This window comes from Mustela putorius, unplaced genomic scaffold (assembly GCF_011764305.1).
Source record: "Mustela putorius furo isolate JIRA1106 unplaced genomic scaffold, ASM1176430v1.1 tig00000151_pilon_pilon_pilon, whole genome shotgun sequence".
Lineage (NCBI taxonomy): Eukaryota > Metazoa > Chordata > Mammalia > Carnivora > Mustelidae > Mustela > Mustela putorius.
Window position 1 is genome coordinate 2,642,508 of NW_025421296.1, and position 15,965 is coordinate 2,658,472.

The following is a 15,965-nucleotide window of genomic DNA, read 5'->3' on the forward strand; positions in this document are numbered from 1 at the left end:
ACAGACAAAAAAATTTCTTCAAAGTCAAGGGCATTATAAAATTTAAAAGTAAAATTAGCAAATATTGATTTGTAAGTATCCAAAGTTCTTTCAGAAAGTATGAAAACCATTTCATCCAGAGCAATAATCCAGTCGTTGCATTGTATATTTACTGATTTTAAGAAATTTAATTCAACATCTGATATAATTTAAATTATCCAAAATTCAATTATATTTCAAGAATTTTACTACAATAACTTTACACAGTTTTATATATTCTGATAATGTAAAACTAACTGATTAATAGAACTCAAAGAAAAATACAAAGCTTGTATAAAAGCTGAAATACCTAGAATAAAATATTAGGAGAGCTAACTTTGTCCTAATGTGACTTTTCATAAAATAAACAATTAGGAACCATGATTCTATCAGTTTCTTGCCAATAAGTGTGTTTATAGTAATCAGACTTAGTCTATTTTACTGGCATTTGTTTATAGCCCAATGCAAATTATGTGTTCTTAAAAGGAGCACAGCAAAATAATAATCTACAGCTTTTACTTACAGTTTATTAATTCTTTTTCTACCAATTCCTGCCATAATAAAAACAACTGAAAGCGAAATTTCCATATTTTAATACAGTGACATACAATAAGCCAAGCAGATACCTGTGTAAACAACACTAAATCCAGTATTCTCATGCTTTGCTGTAGTATGGTCCCTTTTTAAAAACTGAGGATTTAGGGGCACCTGGATAGCCTGATTTCAGCTCAGGTCATCATCTCTGGGTAGTGAAATCAAGCCCTGCACTGGGCTCTGCTGAGTGTGGAGCCTGTCTGAGATTTCCCTCTCCCACTGCCACCCCCCAGGCTGTACTCCATGCACATGCTCTCTCTTTTCCTCTCTCAAAAAAATAAATAAAATAGGGCGCCTGGGTAGCTCAGTGGGTTAAGCCGCTGCCTTCGACTCACGTCATGATCTCAGGGTCCTGGGATCAAGTCCCACATCGGGCTCTCTGCTCAGCAGGGAGCCTGCTTCCTCCTCTCTCTCTGCCTGCCTCTCTGCCTACTTGTGATCTCTGGCAAACGAACAAACAAACAAACAAATAAATAAAATCTTTAAAATACTGATCTTGAATTTGAAAAGACTCAGTAGGGGCGCCTGGGTGGATCAGAGGGTTAAGCCTCTGCCTTGGCTCAGGTCATGGTCTCAGGGTCCTGGGATCAAGCCCCACATCCAGCTCTCTGCTCAGTGGGGAGCCTGCTTCCCCCCCCTTCTCTGTTTACTTGTGATCTCTCTGTCAAATAAATAAATAAAATTTTTTAAAAAAGAAAGAAAGAAAGAAAAGACTCAGTATACTGTAAAACCAACTGGAAATAAAACTCTCACTATAAACAAATGTCTTCTACCTTTCACTACATTCTCAAGTAGGTCACCAGTCTTTCTCTTACATTATCCCTCTCTCCTATGTTTATCCATCTTTATTCAAATGCAGCTCCTGCACTAAACCTAATAGGCTTAATTCTGCTCATACCTTTTTAAGTGACTAGTAACACAAAGAGATCCCTTGGAGAGATCCAAGAAAATGTACTTGGCTCTAGTATTTCAGCTCACTGTCAAGGCAGATTTGGGTTTTTACTAAAAAATTCTAGATTACCTTCTATATACCTCTAGCTACATGAACACAAAAGACTATGCTTAAGCTCTCCTGCAACTAGGTTAAGTAGATACATTAACAGATAAAAAGAAAATTTTAATGAACTGAGCAATCCAAAAAAAGTTAATAAGCCCTAGTTAACAACCGTAGTTTATTTTGAAGGAAGCTAGCAAATGAAGCAATAAGCATTTTGTGTCTAATTGAGTTGAATTCTCAGAAATTGTGCTTGGGAGTTACCACCACAGATTTCTTCATTTTCATTATTTTTTCAAAAGCCTATAGTTTGATAAAAATATTACTTCTTGGAAAGTTCCAATCTGTCACTTTCTAGACTGATGTACAAAGGTTTTGCCAGTCAATTTGCAAGCAGGATTATGAGCACAATAATGAACAATCTCGTTAGTCAACCTGAACAAATGCTAATTTCTACTGCTTACTTAGGAACAGATTTTTACCTCCATCTACCAGGAGAATTGATTTATGAGTAAATCAATAATATCAAATAAACTTGCAGAGGCACTTCTGAGCTTCTGAATTATGAGTTAAATATATCTTCCACATTTCATATGCTAATCTATTATTTAAAATTGGTATAGCTATCTGAACTTTACATTCTTAAATGTTGAACTGAAATATTCTGCAATATTACTGTTGTAGAGAATTAGTGAAAAACAGGAACATGTCTAACACTATTACAACAATAAGGAACAAAGCCCAATCCAGAAAATAACAGTTTATCTCCAAAGAACAGAGTTGCTCCTATCTGGTGCTATAAGAGAATTCTAAGACCTGTGCATTTAAAAGTATTCCCAAATCAGGGTTGCACTATCCTCTCATTCAGAGAACAATTACTTCTTTGTCTTGACACTGTCCTTTCCAAAAGCAATGGTTCCTACAATTAATACTAAGCTTTAAACCAAGCATGGAGAAAGCAACTTAAAAGGCATCCACAGAGATATTGAAAAATAAACTAGGAGAACAGAATGGGTGTCCAAGGGAGAAGGTATGACAAAGAAAACAATGGTAGTATCTGAAGCTTCTTAAGTAACATAAGGCCACGTTTGAGGTCACCTGGGAATTAACAACTCCTTGGCTTATTATATGCTTTTACAAAATGTATTCTGCGTATTCTTAAGAAGGATAAGTGTCTTAAGAACTTTAAAAAGCTTGAATAATCACTTCACAGAGGAAGTAAAATTAGAAAGACTTTACCATGATTTTACTGTCTTTTACTGACAGTAGCATCAACAGAGGGAAAGGTTCAAAATTACTTTTAAAATTGTCTTGCCTATTTGTATTTCTAATGCACTTATTAATATAAAATTTCAAAATATATAGAGTACCTGAAACTGAACTCTTGGGCACTGGATCAGAGATAAGTTAGTACCAATTTTCCTTACGATACTTCGAGATGAACCATATGGCTTCCCAGACCAAAGTACCTGAGGAAGTAGGAAAAACCAAAAGTTTAATTACAAGAGTTATAAAGGTTTGTAGTTTGTTCCTACAAAACACTGGACAATTAATTGCACAACATGTTGACACATTAAATAAGGGATCAGAATGCTCTATGTGTTACGGGAAATGAGCTAATATTTCTCAATTAGAAGTTTAAGGATATATATAGCTGGTTATGATTAACACAAAGTTTAATGTAAGGCATTAAATAAAAAACACAGAAGAATAACTAGTAACTGTAAAATAATACATCTGAAATAAATAAATGCATTTTCATTAGGTTTTCGTATTATTCTGTAAAGGAAACACAATTTCTCTCTCTTCTGCTGTATTTTTAGTTTTAGAATTCACGCACAATTTTTTTTAAACTGTGAGCTACTTTTGTTATAATGGACTTTTCAAAAGAAACCCAAATCAGTACAAAGTTCAGAATCTGAAGTTGTACTATTCAGGGTACTTTGCTTTTGTTTGCTACATAAGAATGTCTGGTCAAGGTTAAGTGTAGGCCAAAATCCAGTCGCACTGCATCTTTTTGTGAGGCCTTGTCCCACGGTAAAGGTATCTTTTCCTAATTTATACAAAGGCTGAATGAGCTTACAGTGACCCTAACTAGCAGAATTCCTCAGATGAAATCATAATACATAGAGAACATTATGCAAAAACAAACTCCCAAAGCAAAAGGCAAACAAACAAACAAAAAAAACCACACATGTAGAATGTTAAATCATTATAAAGTACCTTGAAACTTCTCCCCAAGTACATGATTTTTCCTTAAAGAGAAAAACTATCCATCTGTTTTGAGTGCTACACTTGAAAGCCTGGACAGAAAGGCAGAGAGGTGGTATGCTATTAAAAGCAATTTTAAAAGAAAAGAATAAGAATGATATGACCACTTAATTCATTAAATTTTACATTCAATTATATTCTAAAACTAAATAAGTAATACCAAATCAGCGGCATGTATTCTGAGCAATAGACATTGACCCTTTTTAGTCATGCCATGGCCGTTCTAATTTAAAGAATGGAATTACCGTAATATATGCAGTATGAACAAGGGATAGATGTTATTGTAAACAGCAGTGGCTCCAACACATAATCCAAATTAGACTTTTAAACCATTCTAAAAGCATGCACAACTTGTAAAATGGGCATAGAAGTAATCTGACTTCTTAGATTTTCGCAACTCAACCCAATTAGATAGAACAGTAGGGCTCAAAGTGAAGATCATGGGGATGTGTATATAATAGTTCTGGTATATGCCTCAGCTTTTACCTAACTCATCATTAATATGTTCAAAGTTTCACTATTACCCAAGAGAGTCCAGAAAGTACTATACCCTACACTGGCTACTATAACCAATAAAAACTGAACTCTTGCTTAGGAAATATAAATTAAAAAGATGGTAAAGAGTGGGAAATAGGACACTAGAAAGAAGACATCGATTTTGAAATATGAATATTAAACAAAGAATGTTAAGAGGCAGAGCTACTGTGAAGATTAGAAGAGAATTACCTGTAATTAGGAATGCAAATCATTCACACCAATGATTGATCAAACAACTAATAATAATAACACATAAGGACCGAGAAGAAAAACATCGGAGTAGACAAAAATGGGAAGCATCACAGTTTTACAAATTCAACATAAGAGGCCAAGGACAAAATAAGAATATGGGCAAGTAATTCTAAGACAGTATTTAAGCAAACTCTACCTTATACATGTTCATAGGTCTTAATCTTTTAAAAAGAAACCCACAGGGCAATAGCATCCTATACCATCCCTTCTCTTCCTGAATCTTCTATTTAGTCACAAGTCAAAATTCTCCTATGATGTAGGTATAGTGGAACACTATGCATCACAATGTGACAATTACAGAGTCTAAAGTGAATCTCCCATCCCTTCAGTATGCAAAGATCTTAACTGGAGATGAAGAGGGCAAGAAACTCACAATGAAAAATTTGGAAAGGATTTGCCAAGGTCAGGAACTAATGTTTCTGCCAACTTTTAGCATTCCTTGCTATACATGCTTCAGGGCTAAGTTTCAACTATTATCGTCCCATCTGCTGAATATCAGAAGGAAAAGAGTACCAGGTGACTTCTATAAGAGAAGGTGGCCAAAGATTCAACATTTACTTTTAAGGACAAAGTAGACTATTTAGGCTTCTTATACAAAATTCTAAAGGAAGTAAAAACAGATTGCTTTATGTGATTTTTTTCAAAGTATATACAGCAGACTAACAATGTTTTCCTGTTATTTATGAACTGAATAGCACTTAGCACCAAGAAATATGAAGGGTCTATGTAAGCTAATGATGAGAATATTTAGAAAGAAGAGTCATAAACTTTACTTGACTTTAGGAAAAAGTAATGGTAAAGAGCTCCTAACTTTCAGGAACCCAAAACTAGGTCCTACTTCATTTTTTCTATTCAGCCATCATGGAGTGGGAGAAATTGTAAATGGCTGTGAAGAAATAATGAACAGATGGTACTGAAAAGTCACCATCTGTGCACTGGGAGAATGTAAGGCCCAAGTGTATCTCCTACCCTAACTGGTGGCTGAACTGTTGTCTTGTCGGTATACAAGAGAATGAAAGACTTCCTCTAAAGATAAACTGTCATTAATATTTTTTCAGATGTTAGAGAGAAGGGAGAAAACTAGCACTGCTAACCAAATGGATTTCATTAAGAAATAAGAATTCAGTTCCACTAGAAAATAATTAAGTAACTATTATTATTAAACAGAAAAACTCTGCTTTGCTTTATAATGACTACTGACAAATAATCTAATAATGAATGTGTGCATGTGTGTTTGCATGTCTGTGTCTAGTAATGACAGTCCCTAACATTTAGAAACAGTGTTTGAAAGTGATGACAGCAAGGAGGAGGATGACAACAAGAAAGCAATTTGTTCTTTTTTAACATTGTGAAATGCTATTGTAGAAGTGTTGAAGTGTGAGCCTGGAATCTGAAGCTATCATCTGTCTCATCGTGATGACTGTATTCAAGTTTCATGTGGTAATTCATCTGTTATAGACCAGTTTAATCTAAATTACTACTTCAGAGGTACCATTTAGCAGGAAAAAGTACAAATTCAATTCCAAATAAATATATTTTTCTCAAGATTAGCTATTTCATATTAATGCAAGGGTCTTTATTCTGGGGTCAAGTCCCTGAAATTACATGCAAAATTCTGTGTTTATGTGATTATTTTTAGAATAAAGTCCATACCATTAATCAAAATTCCAAGGAGTCTAAGACACAACAAAATACAAATTCTTAACTCCAAGGGAGCCAGGGGAAAATTCAAAGTGTGTGTTGGGGAAAGAGGCTAGAGACAGGAAGATGAAACTCTAACAATTTAAAATCCCCAATTAAAGAAAACACTTTCCACAGTTCTCTTCTTCCTTACTCTAAACTCTTAGCCACACTGACATTCTTCCTCCAAAGCACAAAAGGAAAACAAAGTTACAATTCTTAAGTATTACTGGAAATATATTACTAATACTAATTGGGTATTTGCTCTGACTGTGGATATACCTGTAAAACAAAGTATTGTTTTAATTTAGGCTAAAGAACTAGATATAGTAAATCAATCAGTAACTGCCATTACAGTGCTGATGTGTACAGTACAATACAAAGAGCTAATCATCAACAGTTGTTCTAATGGCAAAAACAAAACTCTAATCTCAAAGCTGCACATTTTCTTTTTAAGCAGATAAAACACGTAAAGAATGAAGGCATATTTGCATATTGCAAATATGGAATATTTTCAAACACAGTATTAAGTTCATTATCAAACAATGGGAAAATATGTATTTACTACTGAAAGGGAGCACAGAAGTTTTATTTTCAGATGTCCGAAAGTAAAATCTTCATAGACTATACCTTCTTACACTTGGGCAGCATGCTAAGAAATTTTAGAAACTAAACAATTCCAAAGTATCAAACTGCTTTATGTTAAAAGAAAACTTCTTTCTATATAGATTTTCAGTTAATGGATTAAAGTTGATGATCATATGAGGGTGCCTGGGTGGCTCAGTCGGGTAAGCGTCTGCCTTTGGCCCTGATCATGATCTCAGGGTCCTGGAATCGAGTCCCATATCGGGCTCCCTGCTCAGTGGCGAGCCTGCTTCTCCTTCTCCCTCTGCCTGCTGCTACCCTGCTTATGCTCTGTCAAATATATAAAACCTTTGAAAAGGAAAAAAAAAGTGTTACCCAAAAAAAAAAAAAAAAAAAAAAAAAAAGTCTTTTCAGTTCCTAGGGCCTTAATTATGAATACCCTGTAAATATAGGGAGTAAGTTAATGCTGCTACCTGGTTCTTTTTTTGGATGAAAAAAGGCATGAATGAACATGATGAACATGGATGAAAGGCAAAATGAACAAGCTAAATAAACTGTGTTATCTGTTTCTGAAACAAACTTCTGCACTTCGGTCTCAATCAGCATTAGTCACATTCGCCTGACTTGGGGCCAGGATTGGGGGAAATGACAGAGCAAAACCATAGAAAATTAACCATTATTGAATGTAGCTATACTACATACAAGCCTCTGTACTAGGTGTCATTTAATCCACAGTCATTTAATCCACAAGCTAACTCTGCAATAGTTCTTCTTATCTATAATTTGTGCATGCAGAAAGTAACTGGCAGAGACCAATTTCAGACCCAGAGTTGTTTGAATCCAGGATCTATGATCTTTTCACCAAATTATACTTCTTTTTCAATTATTTTATTTTTTTAAAGTAATCTCTATGCCCAATGTGGGGCTCAAATTCAGGACCCTGAGATCAAGAGTTGCATGCTTTTCTGGCTTAGCCAGCTAGGTACCCCTCTCTTAAATTGTATTTTTTACTAAAATTGGAAAGAAGAAGAACCGTAAATTGTAAAGCTTTACATTGGGGGAATTTTAAATTACAAGAGCTTCCCATTTTTCTGGAAGCGAAGGAAAATTTTCACTGTCAGTACTAAAATGTTAATCTACTCTCTGTAACCAAATGATGGTAAACAAATGAGAAAGGTGCTATAAGATGCATTAAGTAAAGTTCAAAACAGGAAAATGTAACTGAAAAAGATGAAAATACTATTAACTTCAGAAACCATTTTCCTACTGCTTATCCTCAGGCTAGTAATATCAAAATTATGCAGCCATTTAAAAAGATAATTTTATTTGGTTCTTTGCTTTTTATTTCCAAAGAAAATAGATGTAATGGGGGGGGTGGGTTGAGAGATTCAGAGTTTGACTTTCTCTTAACAAGACATAAAAAGACACAAAATAAAAACAAGAGTACAAGGAGTACGTTAAAAAGTATACCCATTATTAAAAAATACATATATATATATATATATACACATTTACACACACATATATACCCATATTCATATTATGTAACCTGCCTGTATCTTTTAATAAAATAGAATTCAACATTATTAATGCAAAGTATTGAATGTGAAAATGAAAAACAAATATTCATAAGACATGCCTGGCGCAACTACTGGTCTAATAACTTCACACTGGATCTTAAAAAAAGTTATATACCAGTAGAAAATACTTCAAATGAGATCAAGATCAGAAGATCTTTGGCACAGATTATACTAATTTTTCTTCATATACATAGTCATTGTATTAGAAGACATGACTTACCTTTTACCTTAAAAGTTGTGTGATAATGTTATAACGGCATTCAATAAGTTCTACAACATTCAGAGTTGTCAAATGCTAGTCATATTTTATCCAATGATTTCTATGTTATCTCTTTTCTCACTACTAACAAATGCACTGCTTTTAACAGTTACATGAATATTGGTACATTTTCAATGTAACTCAAAATGTTACTCCCATACTTAGGATACTAGGTAAAGATTCACTTCTATGACTTAAATAAACATATTGAATTTAAAATGTTGGTCATATATAAATTCATTTCACGTTCTCAGAAAAAATTCTCAAAACATATACATGTCTGGATTTAAAAAATTAATTAGGAGCACTCACCGATTGCATGCTTCCTCCAACCTGTTGAAAAACCATCCTAATTAGGCGCTTAATCCAGCCAAGCATTTAGATGGCAAAGTGTCTCCAAATTTGCATTTCAAGTACTTCAGACATACATAGCAGCACATGGTCCAATAAGCACACTAAAATTTTAAAATGCAAATACTAAAATGAAATAATTGTTATTTAGAATCTTTACTGTCTGCAACATGTCTCACAAAGTCTAGTCTAAAACATTTTAAAACTTTGTGTGTACTTAAAACAATTTTTGCCTGTGATCAGTTTTGAAAAAACAGTACAATATTTTTTTAACTATTTTTTTCCAACCAAGGTTTTTTATTTGGAAGCAATAAACACCCACTGTGGCTAATTTAAGTAGAAAATGTTTCTTTGAAAAGATATTTAGTAGATAACAATCTTAAAAGAACCTGACACAACATTCTGCCAGTTCCCACTTTTCTGCCTCACTGGCTCCTAAATTGCTATCTATACTGGTGGCATTTACTTGGCCAAATCTACCTGTCTACAGTTATGAGCAGATTCTAACTCCCACCAAAAATCACAAAGGAATCCCAGATATATGATACAGGAATTCAGATGCTAGAAGGTCCTTCCACAGTACTGGCACTATAACCCCTGCCTCTCATCTCCTTCCCCATCAATATATACTACAAATCTGACAGAATTAAATTGTTAACTCATCATACAGCATAACCCAGTTTACTGAAAGTAAAAAAGTTTCATTGGTCTCCAATGAAACAAGGAGCTTGAACAAAACCATGTCAATGTGCTGCTTCCTCATCAACACAGTCTTGATTAAAAACAGAAACTGCTAAAAACAAAAACAAAACAAAACAAAAAAACAGAAACTGCTGAACAGAATTAGTGTACTTAGTATATTTGATTTACATTCTGATGCAAGCTCATCCCATTAAGGACCAGAAACAAAGACTCTATTTACTACACTTTAAGAACTTCATGAACTGGGGGACGGGGAGATAAAGGGTGCTACAAACACACCAGACACTGGCTGAAACATGAACTGAAAAGAACCAAGTCTTGATGACAAATCAAAGTTTATAACAACTCTAAGCACTGGCAGTAATATCTAATTTATCGATAACTGTGAAATGGTCATGACTAGAACTTTGGTGAGACAGATATATTTTACTGTTACCAATATCTACTATTGCTTTTAAACATGTATACTGAGAGTTAATGGGAAGAGAAATAGCAAAGGTCCAAAAATAAATAAGTCAAAGCTGGAAATGATGAACAAAAAACTAGTCAGGGGAAAAAAAGAATGGTTTTACGTAGGATTTGAAAACCTATCCTTTTTTTTTTTTAAATGTGGTGTAACTTACACAGAAAAGTATATCAATTTTATATGTCTAGCTAGATGAATTTTATATATGTATAGACCTGGGTAACCACCACCCAAATCAAGACACATAACATTTCCCAAACCCTGAAAGTTTCCTATCGAACTACTATTCTAACATTATGAGCACTTAATAGTTTTGCCCACTGTATATACTTTTCTTTGTGTTTGGCTTATTTCACTTAACAATGTCTGAGATTAATCCACACTGTTTGTAAATCGTAGTTCTCTATCACTGCTGTGTAGTAGTAGTGGTAGTTCATTGTATTACTATACCACAATTTAATTAACCAATTTACTGTTTATGAACATTTAGGTTGTTTCCATATTTTATTTATTACAAACAAAGTTACTAAAATAATTCTTGTACGCAGCATAGTAAGGTACACATAACAACTCACTTCCCTTGAGTATATGCCCAGGAGTAAAACTGCTAGATTACACGATATACATACAGACAGTTCCCAACTTATACTTTTTTTACTTTACAACGGCGTAAAAGCAAATACACATTCAGTAGAAACCATACTTCAAATTTTGATTTTTGATCTTTTCCTGGGCTTTTGATATGTGGTAGATACTCTCACATGATGCTGGGCAGCATCAGTGACTGCACGCCCAGGCATCCACGTGATCACAAGGATGAACAACCTATAGACTTACAACGATTCTGTTTGTCACTTTTGGAACAGAATTCAATACATTACAGGAGACACTCAACACTTTACTATAATAGGCTTTGTGTTAGATGATTTTGCCCAACTGTAGGCTGATAAGTTCTGAGCATATTTAAGATAGGCTAGGCTAAGAAGTTCAGTAAATTAGGTGTATTAAATGAATTTTAGACTTTTGTATCTTCCATTTACAAAGGGTTTACTGGGACATAATTCCATCATCAGCTACATGATATATTGCTACATCTTTAATAGAAACTAATACCTTTCTGAAGTTTTTGTAACAATTACACCCTGAAAGCAGGTCACTGAAAGAGATCCAGTTATTCTACAATCTCTGTCAATACTAGGTATTGTCTTTTAAATTTTAGCCATTCTAGTGAGTTCTTTACATGTTTGGGGGGCATTTGGGTATCTTCTTTTCCAAAGTGTCTTTTGCTTATTTTTTAAATGGATAGTGGTTTTGGTTTTTCTTGTTTTTATTTCTTTTTAATTTTTTTTAATGTTTTATTTATTTGACGGAGAGATCACAAGTAGGCAGAGAGACAGGCTGTGGGCGGGGGCGGGGGGGGAGCAGGCTCTCTGCCAAGCAGAGAGCCCAATGTGAAGCTTGATCCCAGAATCCTGGGATCATGACCTGAGCCGAAGGCAGAGGCTTTAACCCACTGAGCCACCCAGGCGCCCCTTAAATTATTTTTGACAGCAGGACACCTGCGTGGCTCAGTGGGCTGGGCGTCAGACTCATTTTTTTTTTTTTTTAAGATTTTATTTATTTATTTATTTGAGAGAGAGAGAGACCATGAGAGGGAAGAGATCAGAGGGAGAAGCAGACTCCCCAGCCCAATAGGGAGCCTGATGTGGGACTCGATACCAGACTCTAGGATCATGACAGGAACCGAAGGCAGCTGCCCAACCAACTGAGCTACCCAGGTGCCCGGGGCATCAGACTCTTGATTTTGGCTCAGGTCATGACCTCAGGGTCATGTGTTCGAGCCCCGTGTAGGGGTCCCTGCTGGGTGTGGAACTTGCTTAGGATTCCTCTCTCCCTCTGTCCTCCCCCACTCATGATCACACTCTTAAAAAAAAAATATATATATATATATATATAATTATTTCTGCCGAGAAGAGATGTTTTGCAATCTGAGCTAAAGATTAGAGAGCACAGCTTAGATAAAGGAGATGAAATCTAAGAGTGAATGACTAAGAAGCCAGGATAGAAACTTCAGGAAATACTTGAGGAACTAGCTGAAAAAAAATAAATGCCCCTAAGGAAAAAGATCAAAAGGTAGCAGAAAAATAGGAAATAAGTTTTGCCATCAAAGGGGGAAAAAAGGAAATTTCAAGAAAGGAAATGGTTCTTGTTAAATAGAAAAATCCAGAAAAGAGGTTACATAGTCAGGTGATAGCCTCCTACTGCCAGCTCCTCCTCCAAGCTTCTCCAACAAGCTCTCTAAATTCTTCCTTAAGAGTAAATGTCCCGGGGGGCGCCTGGGTGGCTCAGTGGGTTAAGCCGCTGCCTTCGGCTCAGGTCATGATCTCAGGGTCCTGGGATCGAGTCCCGCATCGGGCTCTCTGCTCAGCAGGGAGCCTGCTTCCTCCTCTCTCTCTGCCTGCTTCTCCATCTACTTGTGATTTCTGTCAAATAAATAAATAAAATCTTTAAAAAAAAAAAAAAGAGTAAATGTCCCTTCCCTTCTTAAACTGAAACTGGGCTCTCCTTTTACAATGCTGCCTCAAAGCCTTCTCAAAGGGTTCCTGCTTGCTTATTCTCTCACACTTTCTATCAGTGCTGTTCCAGTCAGTAACTTCCCTAACCTCTTTTAAAAACTTTCTCAAAGGCAAAACTAAGGGACAAAAAACAGATTAGTGGTCACCAGGGATTGAGGTGGGTGGGTTACTTAACAAAGGAGCACAAGGGAAGTTTGAGGAACATGGGTATTGTGGTGATGGTTTCATGACTACGCTCATCAAAGAAATGTTTGCCAAACTGAGTGAATTTTGCTGTACACAAATTAATCCCTTATTAAAAAAAGAAAAAGAAAAAGAAATCCTTCCCTTTGGAAGCACGGCTTTGGTTTTACCTACTATCCTCTACTGCTTATAATAAGGGCTAACTCAAGAACATTCAAGTCATTCCCCATCATTTAGCTATGACTGTAGCAAAGTCATCTTCTCTATTCCAAGTATTTCCCTAATTGAATTCCATGTTCTGGCCTCATTAGCACTAGTAAATCATAAATATCTTGTATTTACTAGTATTGGGTAATTTTTATTTTCACAGAAATGATGCATTCAACAGGATACTTTGTGTAAGTCCATTCATATAAAGATCCAAACTTACTTTTAGGTAAAATTAAAAGTAAGTTAATCATAGATTAGGGATTTTCCCCCCCAGGGTTTGTTTTGTTTTACTGTTGGAGATAGGGGTACTGACTGATAGGAGGCCTGAGAAGGATTTCTGAGGATGCTGGCAATACTATATCTCTAACAGAGAGATACTTAGGTGTGTTTATTCTATTAAACTGTAAGAGAGTTGACAAAACTCAATCAATCTTTAGCCCTCCATTTTGTTCACATCCACTTGCTCAATGACCTGTCTTATGGTTATGTATTCCTGGCTCCTGGGAGATTAATATACATACCTTAGAAATACCCTCCAAGGAGACTTGCTTTGGACTCCCACGAGTCTGTTAGAGGTAAGAGTCTTTCCCTCTTCTGAAACACAGATGGCACCGCAAGGTTAGCTGTCAATGAAGTGCGTGCAAGCCTTCTGATCTCACTACAATACCCTCCTGCATGTACCCTCACTCTGTGACATCTAGACTAAGATATGGACTTTTCAGAGAAAAGCTGCACAGATGTCCAGACAGTCGTCAAACCAATCCTGTAAGTTACCCTGAATAAAACTCTGTGTAAACTGTATGGAGTTGCCTTCTGTGTTTTTCAATCCTAAGTGCCTTCTCAGGTGGAGGATACTATACAGTCCTTCCTTCCACCTTCCAACAGAAACTTATCAAAATGTACCCTTACATACTTTTTTTAAGATCTATTTATTTGACAGAGCAAGAGGGATCACAAGTAGGCAGAGAGGCAGACAGAGAGAGGGGGAAGCAGGCTCCCCACTGAGCAGAGCGCCTGATGCAGGGCTCGATCCCAGGACCCTGAGATCATGACCTGAGCCGAAGGAAGAGGCTTAACCCACTGAGCCACCCAGGCACCCTTTTACATATTTTTCTTTTCTTTTTTTTTTTTTTTTAAAGATTTTATTTATTTGTCAGAGAGAGAGCGAGAGCGAGCACAGGCAGACAGAGTGGAAGGCAGAGTCAGAGGGAGAAGCATGCTCCCTGCGGAGCAAGGAGTCCGATGCGGAACTCAATCCCAGGACGCTGGGATCATGACCTGAGCCAAAGGCAGCTGCTTAACCAACTGAGCCACCCAGGCGTCCCTACATATTTTTCTTAATGTAAGTTATGCTTCAAATAGAAGCCTTAAAAATGCATATAGCCTTTTGACCAAACAATGCAACTTTGAAGAATTTCTCTCACAGAAATAAAAGCATTATACATAAAAATACATGTATAAAGGTATTGTCTACAGTACTTTTTCTACTCACAAAATTGGGATCAACTTTAAATATTTGTCAATAAAATTGTTAATTAAATTACAGTATTAGAAATTACTCCTATTAGAAAATATTATGCATCTATTAAGTGAGAGTCCAGAGGGTAATTACACCTGTGGTGAACACAGCACAATGTATAAAGTTGTTGAATCATTTCATTGTATACCTGAAACTCATTAACATTGTGTCAACTATTCTCAAATTTTTAAAAAAGTGATAGTCTATGTAAGGACTTGACAGCATATACATGATACAGGAAGAATATGTTAATTATGATTTCATTTCTGTAAAAAAACAAAAATCCTCAAGTTCTTTATTTAGAGAAAGACACACATCAAACTCTTAAAACTGGCCAGAGAGGGCAGAAGTGAACTTTTCTTTGTATAGTTTGCTTTTCATTTAAAAACAAAATCTAGGGGCACCTGGGTGGCTCAGTGGGTTAAGCCGCTGCCTTCGGCTCAGGTCATGATCCCAGGGTCCTGGGATCGAGTCCCGCATCGGGCTCTCTGCTGAGCAGAGAGCCTGCTTTCCCCTCTCTCTCTGCCTGCCTCTCTGCCTACTTGTGATCTCTCTCTCTGTCAAATAAATAAATAAATAATCTTTAAAAAAACAAAAATCTAGGGGCGCCTGGGTGGCTCAGTGGGTTAAGCCTCTGCCTTCGGCTCAGGTCATGATCCCAGGGTCATGGGATCAAGCCCTGCATCAGGCGCTCTGCTCAGCGGGGAGCCTGCTTCCTCCTCTCTCTCTGCCTGCCTCTCTGCCTACTTGTGATCTCTGTCTGTCAAATAAATAAATAAAATCTTTTTTAAAAATAAATAAATAAAATAAAAACGAAATCTAGAAATTTAAAAAGAAAAAAAAGCATCTCACCTTCGAGCTTTCCCTTAGATACTCCTCTGCCCTACTTTGTCCAAATTGAGCCCTTCAGTCTCTTCTCCCTGCAATTCTCATCAACCTAATAAATCCCTTCTTACCTTCCCTTTCTTCTACCCCATGCAGCCAAAAATCACTTGAACCACTCATCAGTATTTTTAACTCCTTTCTGTTGGCCAGGCCTTGATTAATTCAGCAGGCTACATGTCCTAGAATTGGGCTGTAGAAAAATTACTAAGACTTACATTTTGATGTTGCTACAAATGTTCTACCTCTGATCTCAAATGGCCCCTCACTGCTGTCTAGCATCCTAGGAAATTTTCTTACTCTTGT

At 36.1% G+C, this 15,965-nt stretch overlaps 1 protein-coding gene across 4 annotated transcripts in view; it reads right to left on the reverse strand.

Annotated features, from left to right (window-relative positions):
- Positions 1 to 15,965, reverse strand: part of MTFR1 (mitochondrial fission regulator 1) — a 55,962-nt gene that overhangs the window by 25,029 nt on the left and 14,968 nt on the right. The window contains exons 2-5 of one of the 4 annotated variants that reach the window (XM_045075735.1): positions 13,780 to 13,852; positions 9,083 to 9,225; positions 3,830 to 3,909; positions 2,977 to 3,075 (exon numbers count right to left, since the gene is read on the reverse strand). In XM_045075735.1, the coding sequence (XP_044931670.1) occupies positions 2,977 to 3,075; positions 3,830 to 3,853 (123 nt within the window). In that variant the 5' untranslated portion in view covers positions 3,854 to 3,909; positions 9,083 to 9,225; positions 13,780 to 13,852. Of the gene's footprint in view, positions 1 to 2,976; positions 3,076 to 3,829; positions 3,910 to 4,802; positions 4,890 to 9,082; positions 9,226 to 13,779; positions 13,853 to 15,965 lie in introns of those variants that run through there. The other 3 variants (XM_004772953.3, XM_004772952.3, XM_004772954.3) reach the window with 3 other exon arrangements.